Consider the following 24,408-nt stretch of genomic DNA (forward strand, 5'->3'; position numbering starts at 1 on the left):
TCCCAAAATCAAGTAACCTAAAAGAGCTTCACATCTATGTTCCGATTTCATACCCGGCTCTTCCTCTAAACCACACTCCAGGTGATGTTTTTGATCTAGGACAAGAAAGGATAGCTACAAGATTGCTTTTAAGGTTGCCTTTTCATGTACCTAACATACATAAGCTCATACACTTGAAGGTAATGAAAAATCAAAGTAAGAACTTTCTTGACATCCTGGATCCAGCAATCAGATTTCAGCTTTGCATATTTCTGGGGATTTATTCCCACATTATTTTATTATTGGAGGTTTTTTTTTCCCCAAGAAAAGATACTCGAAATAAAGAGATTATTCTGAAGAGTAACAGCACTCTGCACAGAATAGCACTTGCTGCGCTAATACAACTACACAAGGACTGTTCGCTTGTACGCGCCTGCCAAACGAACAGAAGAAAAGGCAGCCTAAATGACATTGCATGTTGTTTTCTGTCACTTTAGATCCAGTTTATTAGACTCCATGCAGGGAATCAGAAGCTGGACCAGACTCAGAAGAATTAGACATATCCATGCTACACTGATTACATTTTCAGACTGCAATGTTCTGTTATTCCCTCACTGATGTCATACAGATATTTCACTTGTCTTTTTAGCTGATTAGATCCAAAATATGATTAATAATTTAATGCCAGCTGGACACAAATGTAAAGAATGGGGGTCTGTATGTCCAAACAGTAATTAATAACCCTCTTCAACAGCTGGAATGACTATCTATTTAGATCAGATCAAAAAAGGCTCCATTTCTCTACAGTACAGGTTTATTGCACATCCAAGCTATGCTTGTATCTCAGGAGGTCACCATGATAGAGGAGGTGGGGAGCCAAGTTCAAAAGAGATATTTAAGTGATTCCAAGATTTATTCTTTCTTTTAGGCATACTCCACACTTCAAGCCCATGAAAAAAAAGTGCACAGGACTTCAAAGACTTCCATACAAATTGGTTTGTAAACCTTGGGGGAATGGGACTGAGAAAACCTCTGCTTGTAGCCATGGTTTTCAAGTCAAGGCAAAACACAACTATAACAACACATCCAAGGGGCAAAAGTTTGATCAGAAACAAGAGGACAAAAGATCAAGCGCTGTAAGCCAGTTCTGTCCCTCTCAGGTCAGTGGAGATATACCCTGCCCGCCAGGCTTTTTCCACTAGCCAGGAAGCTGGAACAATTCTGGATTTGCATCACTGTCCACAAGACCAGATTTTGGCTTCTCAGCTTCCTTTCACTGCCCATGGTTGTCTCAGGGGGGCGTTGGAGATGAAGAGGAACAACTGCAGAATGGGAATTTTTACAATGGAAATTTGTGATGGTTCTGAGAGCGCTTTATGTTTTCAGGACCAGAAAGATTAATTTTTTCCCCAACAAAATCAACTAAACGCAAAGAGTTCTGACTCCACAGAACCACTTTAACAGTTTGTGAGGGAAATAAAAAAACATCTGCTTGGTGAACATGTCCTCTCCCTCTGTGTATTTGCCATATAAACATCTCCCCTCGCTGGACAAGGGCCAGACACTTCCTCTTCTCGTGGCTGTGATGAAGTGACATCGCGCTTTGAGGAAGAGGTTTTCATCAATCACCATCATACCACTTCCACTTCTGGTAAGACACTAAGAGTCCCCATTCTGTTCTCAGTTAAGACTGACTTTGATGACTGCCAAACAGAACTACAGACAAGGAAGCACGGACTGAACCAGATCCAAATGTCCGTGTGTCCATAGAGAAAACTGTGGTGGGATCTGATGTGGGGGTGAGCAGAACCTATTTTCTAACAAACCAATTGTAGGACAGAGACCAAGCAGCACACTGACACTGCACATGTCAATTCTGACTACACCGAGCCATCTGCTAGTTTTCTATTAACTCCATAAGGCTACTGTTGCCTGCCAAAATACCTATTGTAATCATAACCTGTAGGAAGCCCTAACTAGATCTTCCTTAGTTTTAATAGGAATCCTGTGACGCAGTCCCCAGCTGCCAAATTTCCTTCCTCCACGTCTCAGATAGCCCTGTCCAGCCTCTGACACAGGCTGGGATCTTCCCAGGCTCACAAAACCTTGTTTGGGGGCACAAAGCACCGTGTTTGAGGTACGAAAGGATGCACACCTGGGTATCACCTGAGCTGGCCAACCCAGAGATGGACACTAAGCCTGTGACTCTTCCAGTCCAGGAGCCCTACACCAAACTGGTTAGGAAAACTCATACATACAAGACGCTGCCTTTTATTTTTGCCATGCACTAAGCTTTCACAGGCAACTCTTACATTCTAGACCTCAACTTAATTTCCTGTCTCAAACGCAAAAGCCAGACTGCTCAATAGCCTGAACTGCCCCTGGATCCACGCTGCGGGACAGCTCGCTCCGAGGCATTTCCACACAGCTGCCATTTTCCCCTTTTATAGTGTTTGCACAGCAAAAGGACCAACTGCTTCACAAAGCAGCAGAAGCCAACTCTGGTCTTGGTACCATGGCCTAATTTTACCTCACGCAAGAACATCCTGCACACTTACATTTTTCTCCAGTTACTGTTGAGCTACAAAGACTTTACAAAACTTTTTCAGTTCACAGCAGACAAAGAGTCTCTGCACATCAGTCTGAAAAGTACTTTGTACCCCGGCAGTAGCTGAACTCTTTGGACACTGATACAAATCCTGAGAAATCTTATCTGAAATAAAGAAAAGTCTGTTGGGAAGTATCATTAACTGACACGCATTTCTGAAATGAGATTTCTGAAGCAATATTGGGTTACACTATCTCTTGCTGTGCTATGCTTCGGGAACTTTCCCCCTTCCCCTCTGCACAAAAGCGGTGCTGTGTGATAATACAGGATAGTTCTCAAGGAACTCCCTTACCACCTCACGTTGCCTGTAGGTTGTGCCAGGGAATTTCATTCATATGTAAACCACCACAGAGTCCCCCAGATTCCAAAAGTATAGGAACTGCACATGTGTAACTGCTTTCAGGAACAAAGAAATCTGGTGAAAATACACCCTAGAAGCAGTCAGGAAGGGGAACTTCCAACAGCACGGCCCTTTTTTATGGGCTTTGAAAATTCACTGAGAGATCTCCCCGTTGACATTTGCACGTTGAAGTCTCGTGGTTCCTCCTATTAGTTAAAACAGGCTTTCAGGATCCAGGAAGCCAAAAGCACTTTACGCACACAGGGCTCACTCCATCTCTCCCTCACACAGGGTTTTTCCTTTTATTCACAACCAGAGCTGGGGGTCATGAGCTGCAGGGACTGGGTGGCTGCATCTGCGCAGATCCCAGCCGGGAGGGACAGGGATGATCTCCTTGCTAGGTGGCATCCAGTATTTCATACGTCGGGCTCTCAGACAGCTCCACATAAAAATAATCACTTTGTACTTACAATATGAGCGTCTAGGTGAACTTAACTAATCTGAATTAAAGCTTACAACTCCACAGCAACAAAGCCACCTCCCGTTACGGACAGCTAGCAACTAGCACGGAGAAATTAAATGACATACCCATTGTCACAGAGATAGTCCTAACGCTAACTGTAATCTATCAAGGGAAGAAAGGAGTTTTTCCAGAAGTCATAACTCTTAACTGCCCGTCGCTGCATTCCTTTTAAAAGCACATGGCTTCCATGGGAGTTTGGGTTGTGCAAAGCTGCAGGCACAGCACCAAGTTGGTAACAATTGGCAATTTACAAGCATAATTACGCTAGACAGGAGGAGCTAATTTGTATTCCTTAAACATTTCTCCCTCTCACCAGAAAGATTAAAAAAAAAAAAATATCCAGTTGTTAAGAAACAGATGGGACCTATGAACTGAAGGAAAGATGGAAAAAGACTCCACTGGCCCAAGACGCCAAATTCCACTCTACAGACAGCACTCACCCAAATCCACCCCGAGTGAGAAATACTGCTTTTCATTTTAGCCATCACTTATTTCAGGGATCACTTGCTTCCTTCCCCTGAGACGCAAATTGGAAAGTGAAAGGTTCCTGTCTGACAAGGATGGTTTCTGCTGAGTCAAGCTCATGGGAAGGTAAAAGAAGCCAAGGGATTGAACACTGGTAGGAAGGCAAAAATCTGTGCCCAGAAAAACAAGCCAAGAAAAGAGCTGGAGGCACCATTTCCTTTTAAGACCTTGTCTCAACTTGAAGGTGATTAAGACAGGTTATCTAGCAAGATTTACCACATGTGCCCTGAAACCTATCACAGACAGCTAATGGTGTTACATTGATGGAGGTGAATAACTGTATTTGATTTTTTTTAAGATTGCTTTGCCATCTACAGCAGACAAGCTTTATCTGGAGGACCCAACTTTTACACCTGCACCCCTCAAAGTATCCCATACATTTTCCATTGATGTAAGGGGCTATGTAAGACACAACACATCGGTGATACCCGTTAGCTCTTCACTTCTGCGTGTCACCCATAAGGCATGGGACTTGGGGATGAAAGTGCTGGACACGGGAAAGCAAGAAAAGCATTTAAAAGCAGCTTCAAACAAAGGAACATGAATTCTTCCCCACGCAGTGGGAAAGCAGCACTACTGATCCCAACCATTACATGGAGTAAGAGGTATTAAGTGCTATTGTATAAACAGACAACATTGGTTATTTCTGAGTGAGTGCCAAATCCCTCTTTCTGGATGCATGGAAAAATCTAGGTCAGTCACCTCTGCAGGAAGACAGCTGCACTGCCAGTGGTGTTGCCATTTCAACATTCATTTGTTCATAACTACATCAGAGCCTCCAGGCTCCAGCACGTGTCGGGCAGCCTCCATCCACTCCTTCCTCCACGGTGACGGGGGGTGGAGAGGGTCCAGAGCAGAGCGGGGCAAAACAGAAACGGAGCCAGGGCCCCGCTCACCTGCTCTTCAAAAAAAAATCAGTGTTGCCAAAGAGGCAGAAGGCTGGGAGAGGGGCAAGGGCCAGGATCCAGACCAGCTCTGGGGAAGGCAGAAGATGGGAAAATAAGGAGAAATGTGCTGACTGACTTACAAACAAGCTGTGCTGGACTGCAGTGGTTTCACAGGACTCCAGCCCAAAACCAGACACTGCTGATTTCACCTTTCAGCATGAAGGAGGAGAGATGGCCCAGCTGGTAGGCAGAGTCATTAGCCTGAATATCTGACAGCCAGGGTTAAAGACACTATCACACCACAGACCTCCTGCATCACCTCAGGCAAAGCTACAAGCTCCTAAAGTCATCTGTTCCTCACAGGAGCCTATTCTCTCAGCAGCAAAGAGATGACAAATAATAGTTGCAGCCCAAAGGGGAAAAAAAAAAAAAATAAAATGCCCACAATAACACACAATGTTTGCTGAGGTCTGAACAGCTGTTTCCTTCTGTGCTAACTGGCAAGAGACATCAAGGGCTTGGCAGATTCATTTCGTTTACTTCCAGCAAGACCCCTTTGGAAAGCCCATCAGAACAACAGAGGTGATCCCATCCAGCAGAACGTCAACATCGCAGGGATGCAGGAAGCAGAGCCGGGCCCAGCAAGGCAGGCTCTTGGCCGAACAAGAGCTGCAGGCAGAGATGCCTAATGGACTTAGAGGGGTTTAAAAGCTTGAGAAGGGTAGCTCGCAATGGGGGACTGCCCATCTCTGTTTATGGACCGACTTTCTCATTAATGATTTTAAGCCCGCTCTGAAGGAAAGCAACAAACACATCAGCAGCAAGCTGGGAGTCAGTGAAGTGAACAAGATTTAGCGTGAATCAGTGCAGAGGCTGAAGAGTGCGGGGGTATAAAAAGCACCGAGGGGAGCTGGGGAGAGGAGTGAAAGGGCCAGAGGGACTCTGCACTCCTGTGTGGTAATGTCATTATCTTATTAACAGAGTTCAAGGAAGCTTTTACCCATATAAATCACCAATAACCTTTTATACAAGCAAGTGGACATTTTCATTAAATTTCTAGAGAATTCCACATTTCTTTGCTGCAGAAGAACCACTGCCAGCTGCTAGAAAGTGAAACAAGCCATAAACCCCAACGCAGCCCGTCTGCAGTACTATCCCCAGCCACACAGTTCCTCTTTTATCTCTGCTGCTGGATGAAAAAAAGAAATAAAATTCAGGCTGGTGTCTGCAGAACAATGCAGTGCTGTGTACGCACAGCCACAGAGACTTGGTGAGACACTGCAGCTCTGTGGTCACTGCTCTTGGACTCAAAACGCTTGGTTTTGTACTTCCAGCTCAACCACAAGTTACTGCATGACCACTGCTGTCACCTCCTTCCGTGTCTCTGTTTCCGTCCCCCTCCTTTGCCCACCATTTAGACTCTTGCTCTCTACCAGAACAGGACTAACCCTGATAATATAAAATAGCAGCTCCCCATAGTGCAGAGTGTGATCTAGTCTTCACTGGTGGGTCTAAACACCATCCCATACCAAGCTGCCCTTGACCTTTTCTAAACCCTGCTCTAAGCCCACACTATTGCAGTTTTAGACTCTGATCTCCGTTGGGGCAGCTCCATTCTCTCAAGTCATGCTCAGTTTACAAATCAAGAGGGAGGAAGCATGCTAGACTCGAAACATTTCCTTCCAGCAAGGTGGTGATCTTCAGGATGACCTAGAACACCTGGTGTCCCCTCACTACAGATCTGACTGTAGCTGAGCAGCTAACACACTCCTGAAAACCTCTGCCACCCTGCACACGAGCTTTCTCTTTAATAGAAGCATAAAGCAGTAGGAAGCAGACTGAAGCCCATGTGAAGTTCCCCTTCATTTTCTGAACCTCCCAAGATACAAGGGCTCATATCCCTAGCGTACATTCTCCATGTTATTAGGATAACTGCTAGTCAAGTTCAAAAGGCAGCTGGCTTCCAAGTCACCAAGCCAGAAAGAGCTATAATTTCTCTCACTGTAATTTCTCTCTATGATTATAACAGTGGTTGACTGAGTCAACACAAGCAATGTCAGCAAGCAATTTTACTCAAGGACAGCAGATCCCCAGGAAGAAACACAGCCTTCGGGGGGCAGGGGGCTGACATGTGTGTGGGAGCTGGCCTGAATAGATGCAGTTCTCACTAGGACATTAAACATGCTAGAGGATCAGAGAGCCAGTAAATATACACAGCTTAGCTTCATCCTTTCTGAAGGGTCAGGAACAGAGAAAGGCAATCCTGCCTCTGCTGAAATCAGGGGGAGTTTTACCACTGATTTTGATGGGATTTCATCCATCACAGTTAATAAGCGACCAAATCATCAAAAGACTTGGAGAGGCCACCCTGTTCTTAGCAGTGGTATCTTCCTTTTCTAACAGCTCCAGGGACTGTTTTATATCCTGGGGCATCAACCTATCTCAAGTTGGGACAACAGGGGCTCAGAAATGCCATCTTTAGATCAACAGAACTGTGGCTCCATAGGCTCCATGGATGAGAAAGAGTCTCTTGTAAAGGGCAACTTCAGTTGGAGTCCTCTTCCAAAATTCCAGAAGGACTGTTCTCTTTCCATGGAATACAGGGGGGAGCTTAGGGAAGCTACCCTGAATGAGCTGGAGCCTATCCAAGGCTCTTCTCTCCTCCAAAGTCTTCTGCGGATCACCCTGGAATCCTCCCTTCAACTTAATGCCCAAACACTGCATTCTGACATTTTAGAAGGGCAATAATCCAAGTTTTTTCCAGAGTAACGTTATCCTAAAACATGCGCAGTGCTGTTCGCCCTCGGCTGACGTACCCATACTAATATTGTTTTAAGGTAGGGACAGAGAAAGCATCATGCAAATTGCTGTTTCAGAAAAACAAACAATCATATCACAATACGTCACTTCACCTCTCAGCAGCTCTGCACAGCAAAACCAACTATATTTTTTCATGCGTTAGCAAAGTCAGCTGGAGTCTTCCCTTTGGCACTGAAGAGGGTAGAGACAGAAGGATCATAGCTGGAATTCCTGTTCAAATGGCCTCCGTGGAATGAGTAGCTAGAAAAAACAATCAGCCCTAACTCCTGAGTGGAGCAACCTAGAAGAGCGCTCAGGAAAGTGAGGACTGGAGGGCAGAAAAGGGCTAATTCAGATCATCACCACCAGCCGCTCTCCCTCATCCCAGCTGAGCAGGGGGTGGGTTGGGAAGCACTGGGTTGGAGCCAGATCTGCTTCCCACCAGGATAAATCTCCACCAGTCCCACACAGAAAATGGGGCTGCTCCACCAGACACCAGCTGAGTCGGATTCTCCTCTCCCTGATGCTGTAGTAATGAATTTACTTTAAAGGGGAACGGAAGTAAATGAGAACAGGGCTTGGAAACAATAGGTTACATTCTTGAACTCCTGTGTGCTTCCCTTGGATGTGTTTGCCATCAGTATTAAAGGAACAACACTGAATTTGATCTGAGCTGAAAATGAAGTTCACTGAAACCAAACCAGACACACAGGGTGAATTCCTGGCACTGCTGAGGTCAGCGATAAAACTCTCTGTTACCCCACCGAAGCCAGGATTTCACCCACGGTTTTTATAAAACCAACAGTCAGTAGAAACCTATCCAAGATTCTTGTTTTAATTTCACTGAAAAATGTACATAAAACAAATATTTCCCTGCAAGGATTGTAAAGTAAACAGCCATAAAGTGCCCTCCTGCGTGCAAATGTGAAACAAACTGAAGCATGAAGCCAACTAACCCTGCCCAAACGAGGGCTACGTATAAAACACGGATGGAGCAAAGGTATTTGTAAATAAATAATGCGAAGTTTGCTTAAAGCACAAATGAAGAAACATGGGTGTTTTTTTCCAACGAAGCTCACATTTGTGTGCCCAGCTTTTCCATAAAAGCCTGAAGAACGGAGGCACACAGCTAGAGATATTTCCATGAGAGAAGCATATTCTCTTTTGAAAAGTCACAGGCACGGTATTTAAAATATACCATGACATAAACATTAGTGTGTCATTTTCAGGCTGCACTTTGTGATATTATGAATCTCGCTCACTAAATGTTGTCCTATTTATTATAAAAGAAAAAATGCTGCAATCAACTGCAACTCCCACCTGCTTTGGGAAAAACCAAAGGCCACCCACCAAGAGCATGCTCACGAGGGCAGTTCTGCATGCTTCATTGTGGAAAAACATTTTTGAAAATGGTATAATTTTGCTCAGAAGAGAACAGCTGAGCTGACACAGAGCAGAGACTCTGAAGCTTTGAAGTCTGGTTGGATTATTTACCCTGCTTTCCACTGTTCAGCTCCAGTTGCTGATACCCACCCATCAGAAATGTCTCTCCATCATCCTAAGCAGTTCCATTACTGTCCTTGCTGCTACGCTTTAGGAAAGTGTTTTTTGTTCAGAGATGATTGTGGATTTTGGTATCCTAATCCAGGAAGGCAGTAAGGTCAAGCTTAGCCATCAGCCTTCTCTACATGGTTTTCCCACGGTCATAATCTACATCGTGCTCATTTTTCAGAGCTGTAAAATGAGAGGTTATAAACTGGGGGCCTCTCCTCCAACTTCCCTCACTCAAGTAAGTGTTACAAATACCATTAGTGAGATATTCAGCTACTACAGCCATAAAGGCAACACACATGTACACATAAACCGAAAGGTCCAAGCGTTTCTGAAGCATGAGGCTCTGCACAGGTAAAGTTGGCCAACCAAAGCAAAGGGTTACTACAGAAAATTTTGCCTAAGCAATTCCTGCTTGAAATGTTTTAAGAAGTGCCATTGGGGGAAATAATGCTGTTGAAAGATCAGATGCAGATGACAGAAAATGTTATTTTGATCTAATTCAACTTAACAAGGAAGAAAAAAATGATAATTCAAGTGTGAACCAGGTGTACTAGTAACAAAGGAACAACCAATGAAACAAAGTCAATGAACTGAAGCTGAAAAGAAAATACGATTTCAGTGTTATTAATTTGACAGCAAAGATTTGAAGAAAAACTGGATATTAGTATGCACAATGAGACCATCCACAACTGCACTCCCACTTTACGTTCTGTCTGTGAGGTCATCTTCATACACAAACTTCATACTCTAAAGTGATAACATTATGAAAAATAATGTCCTGGGTTATTTTAAGGTTATTTATTTGAAGCATTAGACCCAGTTCATAGGCCAGACACAACCTCTTTGCAGGGTCCAGACCCAGAAAACGATTGTTTCTGAAACTCAGACTCTAGCTCTGTTTGGACCACCGGCTCCTACTCCCAACCTCCATGTCAATCCATCCAAGTCTGCCCACCAGGCCAGGGATCAAAGATTGCTCGTAACCATCCTCTAAGAGATGAGGATGTTCTAGTCCGTAAGGAGCTAGATTTGAACCGAGGAGAGTTAGCCTGACTCCTGGCTGTGCCTAAGATCTCTTTATATTGTGGATCAAACAATAGACACTAGTATATGTTCTGAACCACGCTCTTATTTCTCTGCACCTTAACTCCCCTCCTGTGAAATGGCAGCACCTCAGAGTACACGAAAGAATGCAAGATGCTCAAATATTCTATCACTTTACACCTTTATGCTTGACTCCCACATGCAGCAACAGACTCCAGGGCGCCGTGCTACAGCTTACACGTGATCAGCTGCACTGCAACAGAGGTTTTTATTTTTCTTCTCTAGCTCAAACAAGGTTAACGACAATGACTCACGCACGGAGTTTTAAGGTGCCTGATCCTGGTGTTAAGTCAGTCTGCCTTTTTATTTTGAGATACTTTCATTTCCCAATTTCTCTCTTCCTCCAAAAGAGGATATGAGCACAAAAGGAACAATGCTAACAAAAATCCTGGTGCTAAAGCTGCGTATATGAGCGAGCATGTGCAAATCCCTAAGAAAGTGGCCCAGTTTTCAAAGACACATAGTACACTGGCATCAAGCTTCTGGGTGTGAACTGTATGATGGACATCTATCCATCCCCAGACAACCCTGTATGAAGTACCTGCCCTTCTTCTCTCTGTACGTGCAGCAACCGCTGTTCCAGAAAGGCTGAACTCCACAGATGAAAGAGTAAAATCCTCTTGGAGTCATAGACATGACAGAGAATGGGAACTGAGGCACAGGGGATGTGGAGAATCTGCTGCTCATACTGGAGCCAGAGGTCAAAGTGACACTGGTTTCAGTAGGAGCAGACCCAAGAATCTGGTAAAGTCACACAAGCAGCAAGGCAACCCCTGCCAACAGAGAGGACAAGAGTGAAATGATTGACAGCTGCAAGATGGGCAAATCCTGGGGTCTTGCTTTTCCATCCCTTCTCCTACACAAGCTTTTCTCAGCAACCTGGACAGACATCAGAAATCCCCCACTGCTGGTACCTGGTCCAAAATATCACGTGACTTACACAACCCACAGTTTTTGTACTTATCCGAGGAAGAGAAAAGCAAAGCTTTCTTGGAAGAGACAAAACAGCCAGCTTACTGATCATGGTGGTGCCTCCAGCCAGTGCAGCCTTGGTCCCTTGGAAGAAGTCATCAGCAGATGTCATCCCCTGTTCTGGCATCTGGAAGCGGGTGTGAACATCAATCCCTCCAGGAATCACCATCCTGCCATGGGCTTCAATAGTTTTCACTCCTCCTGGCACAATCAGATTCTCTCCTATTTGCCTGGGTAAAGAGGTTTCAAACAGCACATCAGACACAAACAAGGCCAACAGCCTGTAAACATACACCCTCGTGCTACTTAACCTGGCTAGCGTTTTCTTTTTCCGTATAAAGACACGTACAGGATCAGCATACACAGCTGATAACGTTTTATTCTTCCCCTTGAAGCAGTTGCATAATTGAGAGCAAAGTGTGCAATTACTTCAGGACCTCGGGGCAATATTAGACTTAACAGGAAGGAAAAGAAGGAGCCACTGGCAGGCAGCTGGAGAAGGGACCGTGCAGATAATCAAATGATCGCTGCACCAAACACAGCAAGAGGCTTGTGAGCAGCTTTACTGGGACTGGACGGGGGTTGCCAAGTGGCAGGTCAACACTTGATTCTTACCATCTAACAGCAATTTAGATGTTAATATTGTTTTGGGAGCACCGGGAAAATTTTTGCCTCTATATTGTCAACTTTCCTTTCATGCATAAATATTATGTAGTCCCTGCACAAACATAAACCCGTGCAGATACTGGTTACCAAATTCCTGATGAGACCCTCAAAGGTCTCTCCAGTCTAGCTCTTAACAGACATATTTTTACAAAAGTGCCATGGCGGATGACACATTGCAATTAATAAGCTCTCTTTGGCTGCCTCCTTTAACTTTTAACCTTGATTAACAAAGCACATGTGCTGACCACTTAGCCAGAACAGGAAAATTCCCTGTTTGTAACCTCTGGCTCGTCCATTTTTTCCTAAGAGTAATTTTCCAAAGAAATTTGTAATATGTTTAACGTGCCAGAAATGTATGTTTTGGGACTGAAAACACAGAAGCATGCTGGAAAGAGGTCTGAACGTCAATCCTTAAACTACAGGAACATTTTTAACTTTAAGGGGGTTTGGACTGATCCTTGCATCATAGAATCATAGAAGACAGCACTACAAGAGACCTCAAGGGGTCACCTAAGTCCACCTTCCTACCCTAAACCAGAATTAACTGTATTAGGATGGTGACCTCTGGATTCAAAATATTTTAAGTCATAACTCAGTAAAATGTTACAACACAGATAACTTCAAACATATGTGCCATCTCAGCATGGGGCTATTCACATGGCTAAAATTAAACACATGTAAGTACCTCCTCTGACCCACACTTTAATAACAGTGGGGTTTTGGGCCATTTGTTTATTTAATTTAACAACTTGTTTTTAAAGTTCCTCCATCAAACACCAGGATATATGTGAAATATTCATTTTTCATTGCAATTTAATATAGCTCACTGAGACGAAGTTATTCCTTGCTAACCTGCAGTACATTTATGGACATTTCCAGTCACAACACGGTATCAGGCTTCACTTACTTTATCAACCCATCTTCCATGTAAATGTCTGCATAAAAAGACTGGTCGTCATTAACTATTTTACCACCTTTGATCAAAAGACGATCACTCTGCAACAAAGAAGCATACAACAATACATAATTATTCGGTGAGAAAGCTGACAGTCTGCAGTGTCACTTCAGAGATAAAAGTGTAGAGACAGAAACAACCTCTGCATTATTCAAAAGTGCATGTCAAAACACAAGTCAACTGCTGCACTTTCAACTGGAAAGAGAATATATTTTATTTCATCTGAAAGTCCTTTCATCACACTAATGAGCAAAAAAAATCCGAACAGAAGAGGAGCTGGGTTCCATTGGGCTTGTCTACTTGGCAGCTTCACTCATACCTGCAGCCTGCCACCATCACCTACAGCAAGGGCATTAAATAATACTTTGAGCGATGTGTAATAGCCACATCTCTATTATTTCTGCCTTGGTCGTATGAAAATTTCCTATATGCACCCACACACTGGAGTCACTACTTGGCTAACTGTGAGTCAACTGCTGTCAGGGAAATGGACCAAAAGTCTGTTGCCACGGGTTACACCACACAAACAAACTCATTTTGTCCAACTCAGTGATGTTTCGATGCAGTGGACACTTTTACTGCCTTTCCAGAGCACTACTGCATAATCAGATGGAAATAAACTTAACTTGCTAATATGTGCTTAAGAGAAGGATTTAAAAAACGGTTATTAAAACCTCCTCAAATTAGAAGGCAGTTTGGCAGGAACAGGAAGGTAATTATAACAAGACAGCTATCAGGCGATGCGCTTTTATCACAGCCCAGGTTACATCTCGCTTTTGCGAGATTTTAGGTCAAAACCAAATTTACCTTTTTTTGCAGTGGTCGTAAACAAGAGTGAAACACAGTCTGGATGGGGAGGAAAGTTAAAAGCGACTGCTACGTCCTTCTGGTTCCTCCATTCCCAGCATTACAGACGCACACATTGAAAGCAGAGCACATACACCGTATGCAGTGTTCAGTTTAAACTACACCTTGGCCCTTATATCTGCACTTGTACTTACTCTGATCCTCCTTCCTCCTCCCAAAAACATCTCTGTAACACAACAAAGCTATACCAGAACAGCACAGCCAAAGACCAGTGAAACCAAAAGCTGACTTCAAGAAGGGGCAGAAAGCAGGACTTTAACTTGGTGGTGCCTTGAACTTACAGCAAATACATATAAGACAGTGACCGTGGTGCTCTGGATCCTTAATTCGAGCTGGGACTTCGCTCGTCAAACAGGAGAAAACAATCAGGCATTTTCCCAAAGAGCTTATAATAAAACTGAAGAGCTGGAGCACCAGATTCTCAACTGACACAGGCTGACATGGCTCTTTTAACACCGTAAGAGCTACATGAATTGCATCAGCTACTGATTTATACCATTATATCCATCTTTTATACAGCTGCTAAACACCTATGAGATGTTAAGTGTCTCTCCTTCCCCGTCCTCATTTCCTTCTCCTTCCTCCTACCGCTGCAACAGAGAGCTTCCCTGAATAACGCCACCAATTTAAAAAACAAAGAAAGAAACCCCCAAGATTTAAATTTAGGATCTGCGGTGAATGCCAATAAGCCTGAATGAATTAACTTGGGGCGTGAAAAACCCACTTGTCTTTCAATGCCAGCCTCTACAGCAAACTGTCCTACATGTTTACCATTTCCAGAAACACTGCAGTATTTATGCCCACCTCTAGTGCAGCCTCCTTGTGCTATTAAAAAGGCAAAACCAGCTAGTTTGGCCATCGATGTCCCTGACAGCCCGAGTCCTAACGCAGCGGGCATCAGTTAGGAAAGAAGAGAAAAAAAAATATATATATATAACGATCAACCAAAATGCAGCCTGGGCCATTTTAATGATGCTCTGAATGTTTCTGCTGGTAAACAGGTCTCCTGCTGTGGCTGAGCGGTAGGCTCTGAAATCAGTGCGAATCCTTCTGCTCATTTCAACCACCTTGGAGACAAAAGCACACGCAGTTTTGCAACCGTGCGAGGGCCTGCCCCTAAATCTGTATGTATTCACCCTGCTGATGCAGTCGAAACGGGACAGCTAGACATCGAGTACCCTTCTTCTTCAAGCATCAGCCTCCATCGATCAATTGTAGGTTTATACAACAGCCAATAAGACCAGAATGTGATTTTTTCTATCCCTTCTCTATAGAAGAGAATTGCATCGGGTGCACACAACATAAATCAGAGCATTCAGTCGTAAGAAAAATGCGTCAGACTACTTTTGGCCTGTGACAGCGATTCAGCAGTAACCTTCATCCTTATTTAAACGCAGGCATCTTTTTTAAACTCTCTACCATTGGACTCTTGGAGGGAAACTACCCACCCCCCCTCCAAAAAAAAAAAAAAAAAAAAAAAGGATGCTCCATGTATCGCGTAACAATTTTGTGCATCCCCTGCCTTTCCTAAACATCCTTTAAAATGTAACTGTGCAGCCCAGCGGCTCCTGCACAAATGTCACACTTCAAAGCTCCGTTTCAGAGCTCACTTTTCTGCCTCCGAGGCTGAGGAAGGAGGACTAGGATGGGTGTGTCCGTGGGGCTGGGAGAAGGAGCCGCTGCGCCGCTGCCAATAATGAAAAACTCTGTGTCAAAAAAAAAATAATGGCTGTACCAGTCCGTTAGATGCGAGTATCTCGCCTTACGTAACGAAAAGTTAGTATCCTTGGATCTGCAATACCTGCCCTAAATCGGCTCCCACAATAACGACGTCAAGGGAGGGGTTTATATAACGGCTCCTTCCCTTTTCCCCCAGGATGGCAGCGAGGAGCGGACCGAAACGCGCGCGTTGCGAGAAGCTTCTTGGGGAAGAAAAGGGAATTCTGCTCCATCCCCAGCGCCAGCCCGCCGGGGCAGGGGGGCTCCGGCCGACACCCCCACACCACCCCCCCTCCCCGGGGCCGCCCTTTGCCGGGCTGGGGCAGGAGGACGGAGACGGGGGGCTCCATTCCCCTCCGCCCCGCTGCCCCCCGCCCCCCCCCGGGCACAGCCCCGGCGAGCCGCAGCCCCCGCTGCTCTCCCGCGGCCGGTGACACCCGAGGCCGGGGCGGGCGATGCCGATGCCCCCGCGGCTCTCCCGCGCCCCCCCGCTTAAACTACCGCGCATCTCCCCCAACCCCAAGGCCCGCCGCCGTGCCCCCCCCGGCCGTCCAGCCGCGCTGCAGCACAGGAAGCGCTGCATTAGACCCTGATCTTATTATCCTGCCACAACCCCCGGCCCCCCCCTGCCACCGCGCTCCCAGCACACAAAGGGCTTAATCCCCGCGCACCCCTCCCCCTTCCCCGCTTTTATTCCCGTGCACTCAACTCACCGTGATCCGTGGAATATTTTTCTTCCCCTGATAAGACATCTTGGGAAATCACTCCCCGATGTATTTATTTAATAATTTTTTTTTTTTTTTTTTGGGAGATGTGGGGCGGCTGCTGTATCGCTATTGTCTCCCGTGCAGCAACTGCTCCCCGACCTCCCCTCCACCGGAAAAAAAAAAAAAAAAAAAAAAAAAGAATAAAAATAAATCCCCCAAGCCCCAATCAACGCGATCACAAGGAAGGGGAGCGCGGGGTCCGCCGGGGAGGGCGCGGCGCGGCGGGGAGGCGAGCCCTGCTCTCCGCAATGGCAGGAAGGGGAGAAGCAGCCACCCCTGCGCGTCTCCCTTTCTTCCCTCTGCCCGGAGCCCAGCCCAGCCCCGCGCAGCCCAGCCCAGCCCAGCCTAGCCTAGCCTAGCCCAACCCAGCCTAGCCCAGCCCAGCCCAGCCCAGCCCCGGCCGCCAGCAACAACAGCGGCGGCGGAGCGGAGCGCGGCGGCAGCAGCGCATGCGCGCGGAGCCGCGCCCCTCCCTCTCCCCGGCGGGTGGTGGAGGGGGGGAGCGGCGCAGCTCGGGGCGCCATTGGCCGAGAGCCCGGCAGGGATGCAAATGAGAGGCGGCCGCCGACCAATGAGGAGAGGCGAAGGCGCTGATATGCAAAGTGGCGCAATGGAGACGTCAGGGCGGGCGCGGGGCCGCGCGCTGGTGGCGGGGCCTGCGGCGCTGAGGGGAGGGAGCGGACACCGCCCTCCCCCCCCGCCGCAACCGGGAGCCGCCGCCCGGCTCCCCCCTCCCCTCACGGCCGGGCCGCTGCAACGCGGCGGGCCCAGCACCTGCGGAACGACACGCAAACACGGCGGGGCTGGGGATACCCCTCCTCCTGCCCCCGCCGAGGGGAGAGGAGGGTGCCCGGGGAGTGGAGAAGGCGCTGCCCTCCATCTTCTTTGTCCCACCCCGCCCTTCTTGGCGCTACCGGAGCGGAAAGCTGTGCGGAAGCGTTAGCAAATTGCGGGGGGGAGAAGGTTTGAAGCCCCTCCGGACTGTCAGGCTTCCTCAGTGCCTCCTCCCGCACCTCCTCCTCCAGAAAAACCAGCCTGGCTTCAGGCCCCCGTTCCTGGGGTCACCGACCTGGGAACTGGGGGCTCAGAGCCAGCACACGGGCAGGGGGGTCCCCGCCGGCCCCTCTGGCCCTGCCTCACCATCCCGGTGTTGCAGACTCCAGCGTTCCAGTCACACTTGGAGTCTTACATTTCTCAGTCCCTGAACTCTGGTACTTCAAGGAAGGAAATGCGTTAAATTGCATAAATATTTCCTCGTTCTTTACAGCACGCTCGCCCCGGAGCAATGAGGAGAGCTGGGAGTCATGGCCAGAGTGTGGGATAACCATTCCCAACACGTCCAGTGCCACCAGTTCCCCTTGCTCTGGGGGAAGGTACAAAACACCTTTTGGAGAAGTCAAATAGCACAAATCCACTTCTGCTTGGAGGTTATAACAGACAATTAATGACCGACAAAGACTTACCTTCTCCCCTCAATCACGAGTGAACTTCACGTCACACAAAGCAAACTGCAAGCTTCTCCTATCACAAAATGTAGTGATCTTTACACACCCAAGCAGATCCGTGAAACACAGTGCACAGCCCATAAGAAATTAAAACCTTCGGCATATTATGGCAGTAGATGATTATAAAGGCAACATCTGTTCAAACAGGTGACTATCGGCACTTTTTATGTACATTAGCTCACATGAGGCTATAAGGAAAAGAGTAAGAGTTTCTCCTGTGTATCGGTAGGGCATCAGGCAACATTGAGGTAGCTAATATGCCAATCAGTTAATATCCAATTTGTAGCAAATGAAAAAGTGGCTCGTTATGACAGTAGCAACATGATTAATTTGTTAGCCTGTAGGGGTTTATTTTGATGTATTGATTAGACTAGACAATACTAAATGAGTTATCCTGCCCCTCTCTGATCTGTGCTGGAAGAAATTTCGAAACTTCAGCATATTTTTGCTCCGAACATGGAAGAAAGCATCTACATCAGATTTCTAAATTTAGGTAGTGCAACTGTTCCTTTTTTCTGTTTAATGCCAGCTTTCCTCCTCAATTTTATATCTGAATGGTTTCTTGCCTTTGCTTGTCAGGTAAAAGAGAGTCTTCAGCTATCAAAGAGGAAGCAAACACTCCCTGAAGGTTTGAGAGACTGCACCTTGGGCAGCCGATCTGAGATGTGCTAAGGCCAGCTACCATTTCAAGATCCTGCCCTGGCAGCAGCATCATGATTACAGGGGAATGACCACAAACACGGGCGCAGGGAAGTCTACATCTTTAGCACTGACTCGCCTCCCTGACCTTGGCAGGTCATTTCTCCACGTTACGCTACAAGTTATGGGATACAGGTAGAAGAAATCGAAGCACCTTTAAGAGGATGATGTCACCAGCAGGCTAGTATTTCTAAAGCTATTCTCATCTGCTCAAAGATAGCTATTTAAAATACTTTTTTTAAAAGGCAATCCTTACTGCACATGGACCTAATTCAGAACAGGAGTTCTTGAACTTTGAATACATTCCATAACTTGAATCCAATAGTGATTAGGTTCAGAAAGTAATAATGAATCTTCAGATGACACTTAGCTTTTCCTTCCCATCACCATGTTGCAAGAACCTAAGTAGTACAGAATAAAATAAATGAAGAGATTAAAGAGCTGAAAAACATTCTTGTTCAATATTCAACATCTACACAGCACTGAATTTTAAAAACTTCTATATGATTTAGCGTGTACCCAAGGGACCAGAACTGAGCTCCCAAGTGTATCTTCTAGCTCCATTACACCAATTGCCAATACAGCCCAATTTTCTTTCCTCTTAGCGATGAACTAAAAGGTTCTCAAAAAGTAAATCATTTAAAAATTATTAATGTAGTTGCAAACTGGCTTATTTAGCCTTGCTAAACAAAGGCAATGAAGGGATATTATCTGTTGTATAAACACACATGAGGGGAGGTGATCAGGAGGGAAGGAGGAGAGCTACTGAAGCTGAAGGACAACGTTGGGATGAGAACAAGTGGGGAACAGAGTCAGAAAATACCGAGATGTGAACCTGCATTTTTTTTTTTTTTAACAAAAGCTCGTTCATTCCCCCAGTAAAGCTATAGTTTATGTATGAATTCCCCCTGTAAGTAAAATGAAGAAAGATAACTATTTATGAAATGTCAGGGGCAGGAGTCAGGTCCTAGGTTAAAAGAAGAGGGTTAAACTCGCTTCTTAAATCCTTGCAGGTTTGTATCCAGTCCAGCTGTCATGGTGGTGCCGTTACCTGCCAAGGTATTGCGGGAAACGATGGGATTTCTAGATAATGTTGATGCACTTTGTCTTCTATCAGTCTATTAATGCACGCGGCAGGCTGAGCAGGCTAAAATTAGAAGGTGCTACAGAGAACGAGCACTGCCAAATCTTCCTTGCCAAACATTAACGAAGGGAAGTGATGAAGGATGGCTGGCCAGCCCAGCCCAGCTCCCTGACTGCAGCCACTACGACAGGACCAACAAGGTTGCTGCAGCCAAGTCACATCAGCGGTAGAGGAACCGCAAAAGAACATAAATATCTTCAATTATGCTCTATCAGCACTTCTGAGGGCCTTGACAACATTCCCCAAATGGCAGAACGGGAGGAAATGCACAAAATGGAGCATTATGCCCACATTTGCACTGCCAGCCTCTACCCCGGCCACATACAGAGCTGTGCTCTGCCCCGGCTGAGTGTCTCTGGCCCATCCTGAGGCTTCGGGTAGTTGGGGGGTGCATTGGCCAGCGGATACCCGCGAGTGCCATCAGCCATTTCTGCACAGATATCAGCTGGTGTAGGACATCTTGTGCAGGCTCATTGCAGCAGAAACGCATTTCACGTTAAAGGAACGTCTGTGTCTAAATTTGTCTTCTGGAAAGGTCTAGAGGGAAAAATGGCACAAGAATACGAGAATCTCTGTACAGTGATAATCTATGCTAAAATAAATCATCACAGGCAACAGTGGAAATCAATTTACATCGGCTCTGAATCTTAACTTTACAGATTCTGTGGACTACCATAATGCACACAGCAAGGAATTTTATTCCCACTGTGGAGTTACTGGATGGTTGGGGAAAAAACTATTCAAAGAGTCTCTTTCTTTGTGGAATTTTAGTGTAATGCAACAAACCCCACAGAATTTCTGCAACACCCGATTGCTGAATTCTTACAGATTTATCCACAAGGACATTTTGCTATGAAATTATAAAACCTGCAAATGGAAATATACATTTCAGAATGTAATGAAAAGAGGGATCAGAGATGGATTTAAAGCATTCCTGGAAGGATCTGAAATTCTAGCACTTCAACAAGCTCTAGATTTCCCTTTAGGTTTGTTAGATGCTAATAACCCCCACTCCCTATTGGGGAATCACCCCCTGCCAAAGCCAGTGAGGCTCTTGTTATTGCCATCAGAGGCAGCAGGACTGGGCCAAAAGAGCGTCCATGAGGTCACTGATCAGGCCCTAATTTTCTGTCATGATTCTGCCCATGCCAATTGCTTCATCAGCTCCGAGTCTCAGAGACTTGAAATGAGTTTCCCATGGATCCAGCAACCCCCTGCATCTTATGAAGTGTTGGGAGGATTAAATACAGGCTGATACAGGGCAGAAGGAGTACGTCTGTCCTTCCCAAAAGATGATGAAAGAACTGTCCATTATTAATCACTATAAATTAAATTGTGGAGGGGAATTATACTTGCCAATGGGCATCTTTCATTTGTTTTATTATCTTACAGGAGAAAATTAAAATTAAGTGTAATGATATGGAAATGGCCATAGAGGTCAAACATGCTACTATGAGGTAAAAATCATACAACTTCTCAGAGAAACAGCCTACTTTTTTTTTGAATACAGACTATCTTAAATTATGAGGGGGAGATTCACTTTCTAGCTGCATAAACAGGTCGATAAAAATGTACATTTGATCTGCAAATTAAAATTAACCTTCCAATTGATTTTGTTTCCTTTAAAATCCCAGGAAACCTTGAGAAGATTCAGAAATAACCTTCTAAGACAACTTACTGTTATAGTGTGTTCCTTAGAGGAAATGTCCTGAGCATTTCAGGTGTGCTACAATCTTAATTGTCCTTAAACACACCAGAGCCACCGCTCCACTGTTACTTTACTATCACGTCCTGTTATCAGGAAAGAAACAGCCCTCTTCAGGGTTCTAGACAGGGATCACTCTGTCATGGGTAGAGCAAAAATGTCCTCTCCTCTCTAAGCAGTTTAGAGCCTACATTCATGCTGTGACCTTCACTATAGTTAAATACAGGATTTCTGGAACAAAGGCATGGGACATTCGGGCATCCTTGTCCTTGCCTCTCCCTTTCATCCAGTGGAGAGAGAGTTTAGCATCTCCAGGCCCATGGGAACTGCAGGTAGGGTCTAAAAAATAGCTTTTTGCACAGTGATCTGCACTGTTTCTTAACATTATAATCCCTTCTCCTTCCCCCAAAACATACAGGGCAAAGCATCAGGCTATCAGCAATTGCTGTCATTGCTTGTGTCAGGCAGCTTTGCCTAGCTCTGATGTACAAGACAATCATTACTCCAGACAATGAGAAAATTAAATTCTGACCTCTGTTCTCCCACCTTGAGATTCATTCCAGATCTCTAGGAGGTGACCAAAGAACAGACATTGCACTTCTGTCTGTATCTTAAAGAGATCCCAGATCACAGAATCCTAGAATGGTTTGGGTTGGAAGGGACCTTAAAGACCTTCCAGTCCCACCCCCCTGCCATGGGCAGGGACACCTTCCACTAGCCCAGGTTGCCCAAAGCCCCGTCCAACCTGGCCTTGAACCCTTCCAGGGAGGGGGCAGCCACAGCTTCTCTGGGCAACCTGTGCTAGGGCCTCCCCACCCTCACAGGGAAGAATTTCTTCCTTACATCTAATCTAAATCTCCTCTTCTTCAGTTTAAACTTGTTACCCCTCATCCTATCCCTACGCCCCTGATCAAGAGTCCCTCCCCCCTTTCCTGTAGCCCCTTTAAGTCCTGGGAGGCCGCTCTAAGGTCTCCCCGGAGCCTTCTCTTCTCCAGCTGAACCCCCCCAACTCTCTCAGCCTGTCCTCACAGGGGGGTGCTCCAGCCCCCCGAGCATCTTTGTGGCCTCCTCCAGACTGGCTCCAGGGCTGCCCTCAACCCACTCCTCACCCAGCCTGGATTTGTGCTTGGGACTGCCCCGACCCATGGGCAGGACCTTGCCCTTGGCCTTGTTGAACTCCATGAGGTTGGCACGTCCCCCCTCTCCAGCCTGTCCAGGTCCCTCTGGATGGATCCTTCCCTCCAGCATGTCCCTGCCCCACACAGCTCAGTGATGTCAGTGAACCTGCTGAGGGTGCCTCGATCCCACTGTCCATGTCCCCAGCAAAGATGTTACACAGCGCCAGTCCCAGGACTGACCCAGTGCTGTCCCTTCTCAGGTAGGAGAGTTCATGCAGAACACACACATCAACTTCACATGAGGTTTGCTGCCTACATCATTTCCCAACTTTATAACACCACCACAGAAGACAGACTCAGATTTCATGTGCCACAAGACAGACAAGTGATATCGGGAGTTCGACACAGTCCTGCAGATAAAAGATTTCAGGCAGACCTAAACAACTGCTCAGCACCTACTAAAAGCAGATGGCTCATGTCAAACGATGGCCACAGCACTGGCATAAGGGTGGCATGCAAAGCTGCCAGGCTCATCGTGCCGGGTACTGCATCTATCCCCTGAGATAAAGCCTGCATCACAAGGTGCTGCTGAAACACCAGACCTCTGAATCGACTCAGCTCCAAAGCGAGTGGGGAGATCCGGCCCCAGGTGTTTAAGTTTTTCCTCCAGTCTTTAGCCCAAATAATAAGCCGGCTCTGTATCAAAGCCTCTTGGCTCATTTCTGCATGACAGTGGTATTGGTAACTAACAGACCACTCCACGAGACACCCACTGGATGTGTGGCACATTCCAGCTACGCAGATCAATGGTTCTGAGAGGGATCTAAGAAGTTAAGAGGAATTTGGCATTTGTGCTCATTATTGTTAGTTTCTCTATGGCTTTTTTTTTTCAGTAGCCAGACAAACTATTATGATCCATTGGAGGAACATGCAAGTCATCCTCCTGTATGATTATTTTGCAAACAATGATTGTCGAAACAAGGCTAGAAAAATTGCAGGCATTGTAACAAATTAAACTCATAACTGCATTTCCAGCTGTCTGGAACAGCTTCTTTGTTTTACACAACAGTTCCATTAACGTTCCAGAGTCTGTGATTATTTGAGCTCTCAACAACGCCCTGTTATTCATTATTTCTCTCCAGGAATGAACAACCATGATCCTAAGAGCTTTGAGGTTTTAGCAAAAACCCCAGTCATATCAAAAGCTTCCTGACACTGTGTTTTGCAAGTGATTCCTCTCCTGTCAATTCTAAAATAAAAATATTTTCCTAGTCTGTTTATTTATGATTGTTATTTATCTTATTACAATAGGACATAGCTTTGTTGTTTTAGACCAGTAGTTTACACCCAGTGCTCTGTACTTCCCAAAGGTCCATGAACTGTTTCTAAGGGATGCAAAAAAGGCGTGTAAAGGTGACTGTTTGTTGCACAGGGGAACCACCCGAATCACTGGAATAACAACAAGGTGGCGATGGGAACTTTAACTAGCAATTTAAGAAGAGATCTGGGATCCCAGGGCTTGTATTAGTGTTGAAGTGTCTTAGCTCCTACTCGGGCTCTCTATGCAAACTAGATTAAAGCAAGCCCCAGGCTTGCTGATCCCTCTTGCAATCAAACCTTGCTTTTCCCTGTAGATGGTCCCTAAAAGACTGTCTCTGTCCCAAAGAATTTCAACAGATGAGCAAGACAGAAGCAATGCCAATTATACACATGGGAAATCTGGGAAATACACACAGGGAAATGACCCAGGTCAAGCAAGCAATGGCCAAGGCTTTCCAAAACCCAGGCGAATGTGTATGTCTCAAGACTGTTCATCTAAGGAACAGAGGACCAATGCCCTGGGAAGCCATTTTATCAGTCCCCTTGCTCTGAGACGAGGTAACTTGCAGCTTCTGCACTGACTACTACAAAGCAGTGCTATTGAGTAAGTTCCACAGGTCCCTGCCCTGGTGCTGTCTGGAAACCAACCCCG

The 24,408-nt window shown here is 46.0% G+C and overlaps 1 protein-coding gene across 2 annotated transcripts in view; it reads right to left on the bottom strand.

Moving 5' to 3' along the window:
* DPYSL2 (dihydropyrimidinase like 2) overlaps positions 1-24,408 on the bottom strand; it is a 55,706-nt gene that overhangs the window by 27,161 nt on the left and 4,137 nt on the right. Inside the window, exons 1-3 of one of the 2 annotated variants that reach the window (XM_074807927.1) lie at positions 16,212-16,687; positions 12,865-12,953; positions 11,337-11,521 (exon numbers count right to left, since the gene is read on the bottom strand). In XM_074807927.1, coding sequence (XP_074664028.1) covers positions 11,337-11,521; positions 12,865-12,953; positions 16,212-16,250 — 313 coding nt within the window. In that variant the 5' untranslated portion in view covers positions 16,251-16,687. Of the gene's footprint in view, positions 1-11,336; positions 11,522-12,864; positions 12,954-16,211; positions 16,688-24,408 lie in introns of those variants that run through there. The other variant, XM_074807926.1, reaches the window with a different exon arrangement.

This window comes from Strix aluco, chromosome 28 (genome assembly GCF_031877795.1).
Source record: "Strix aluco isolate bStrAlu1 chromosome 28, bStrAlu1.hap1, whole genome shotgun sequence".
In the NCBI taxonomy this organism is placed as follows: Eukaryota; Metazoa; Chordata; class Aves; order Strigiformes; family Strigidae; genus Strix; species Strix aluco.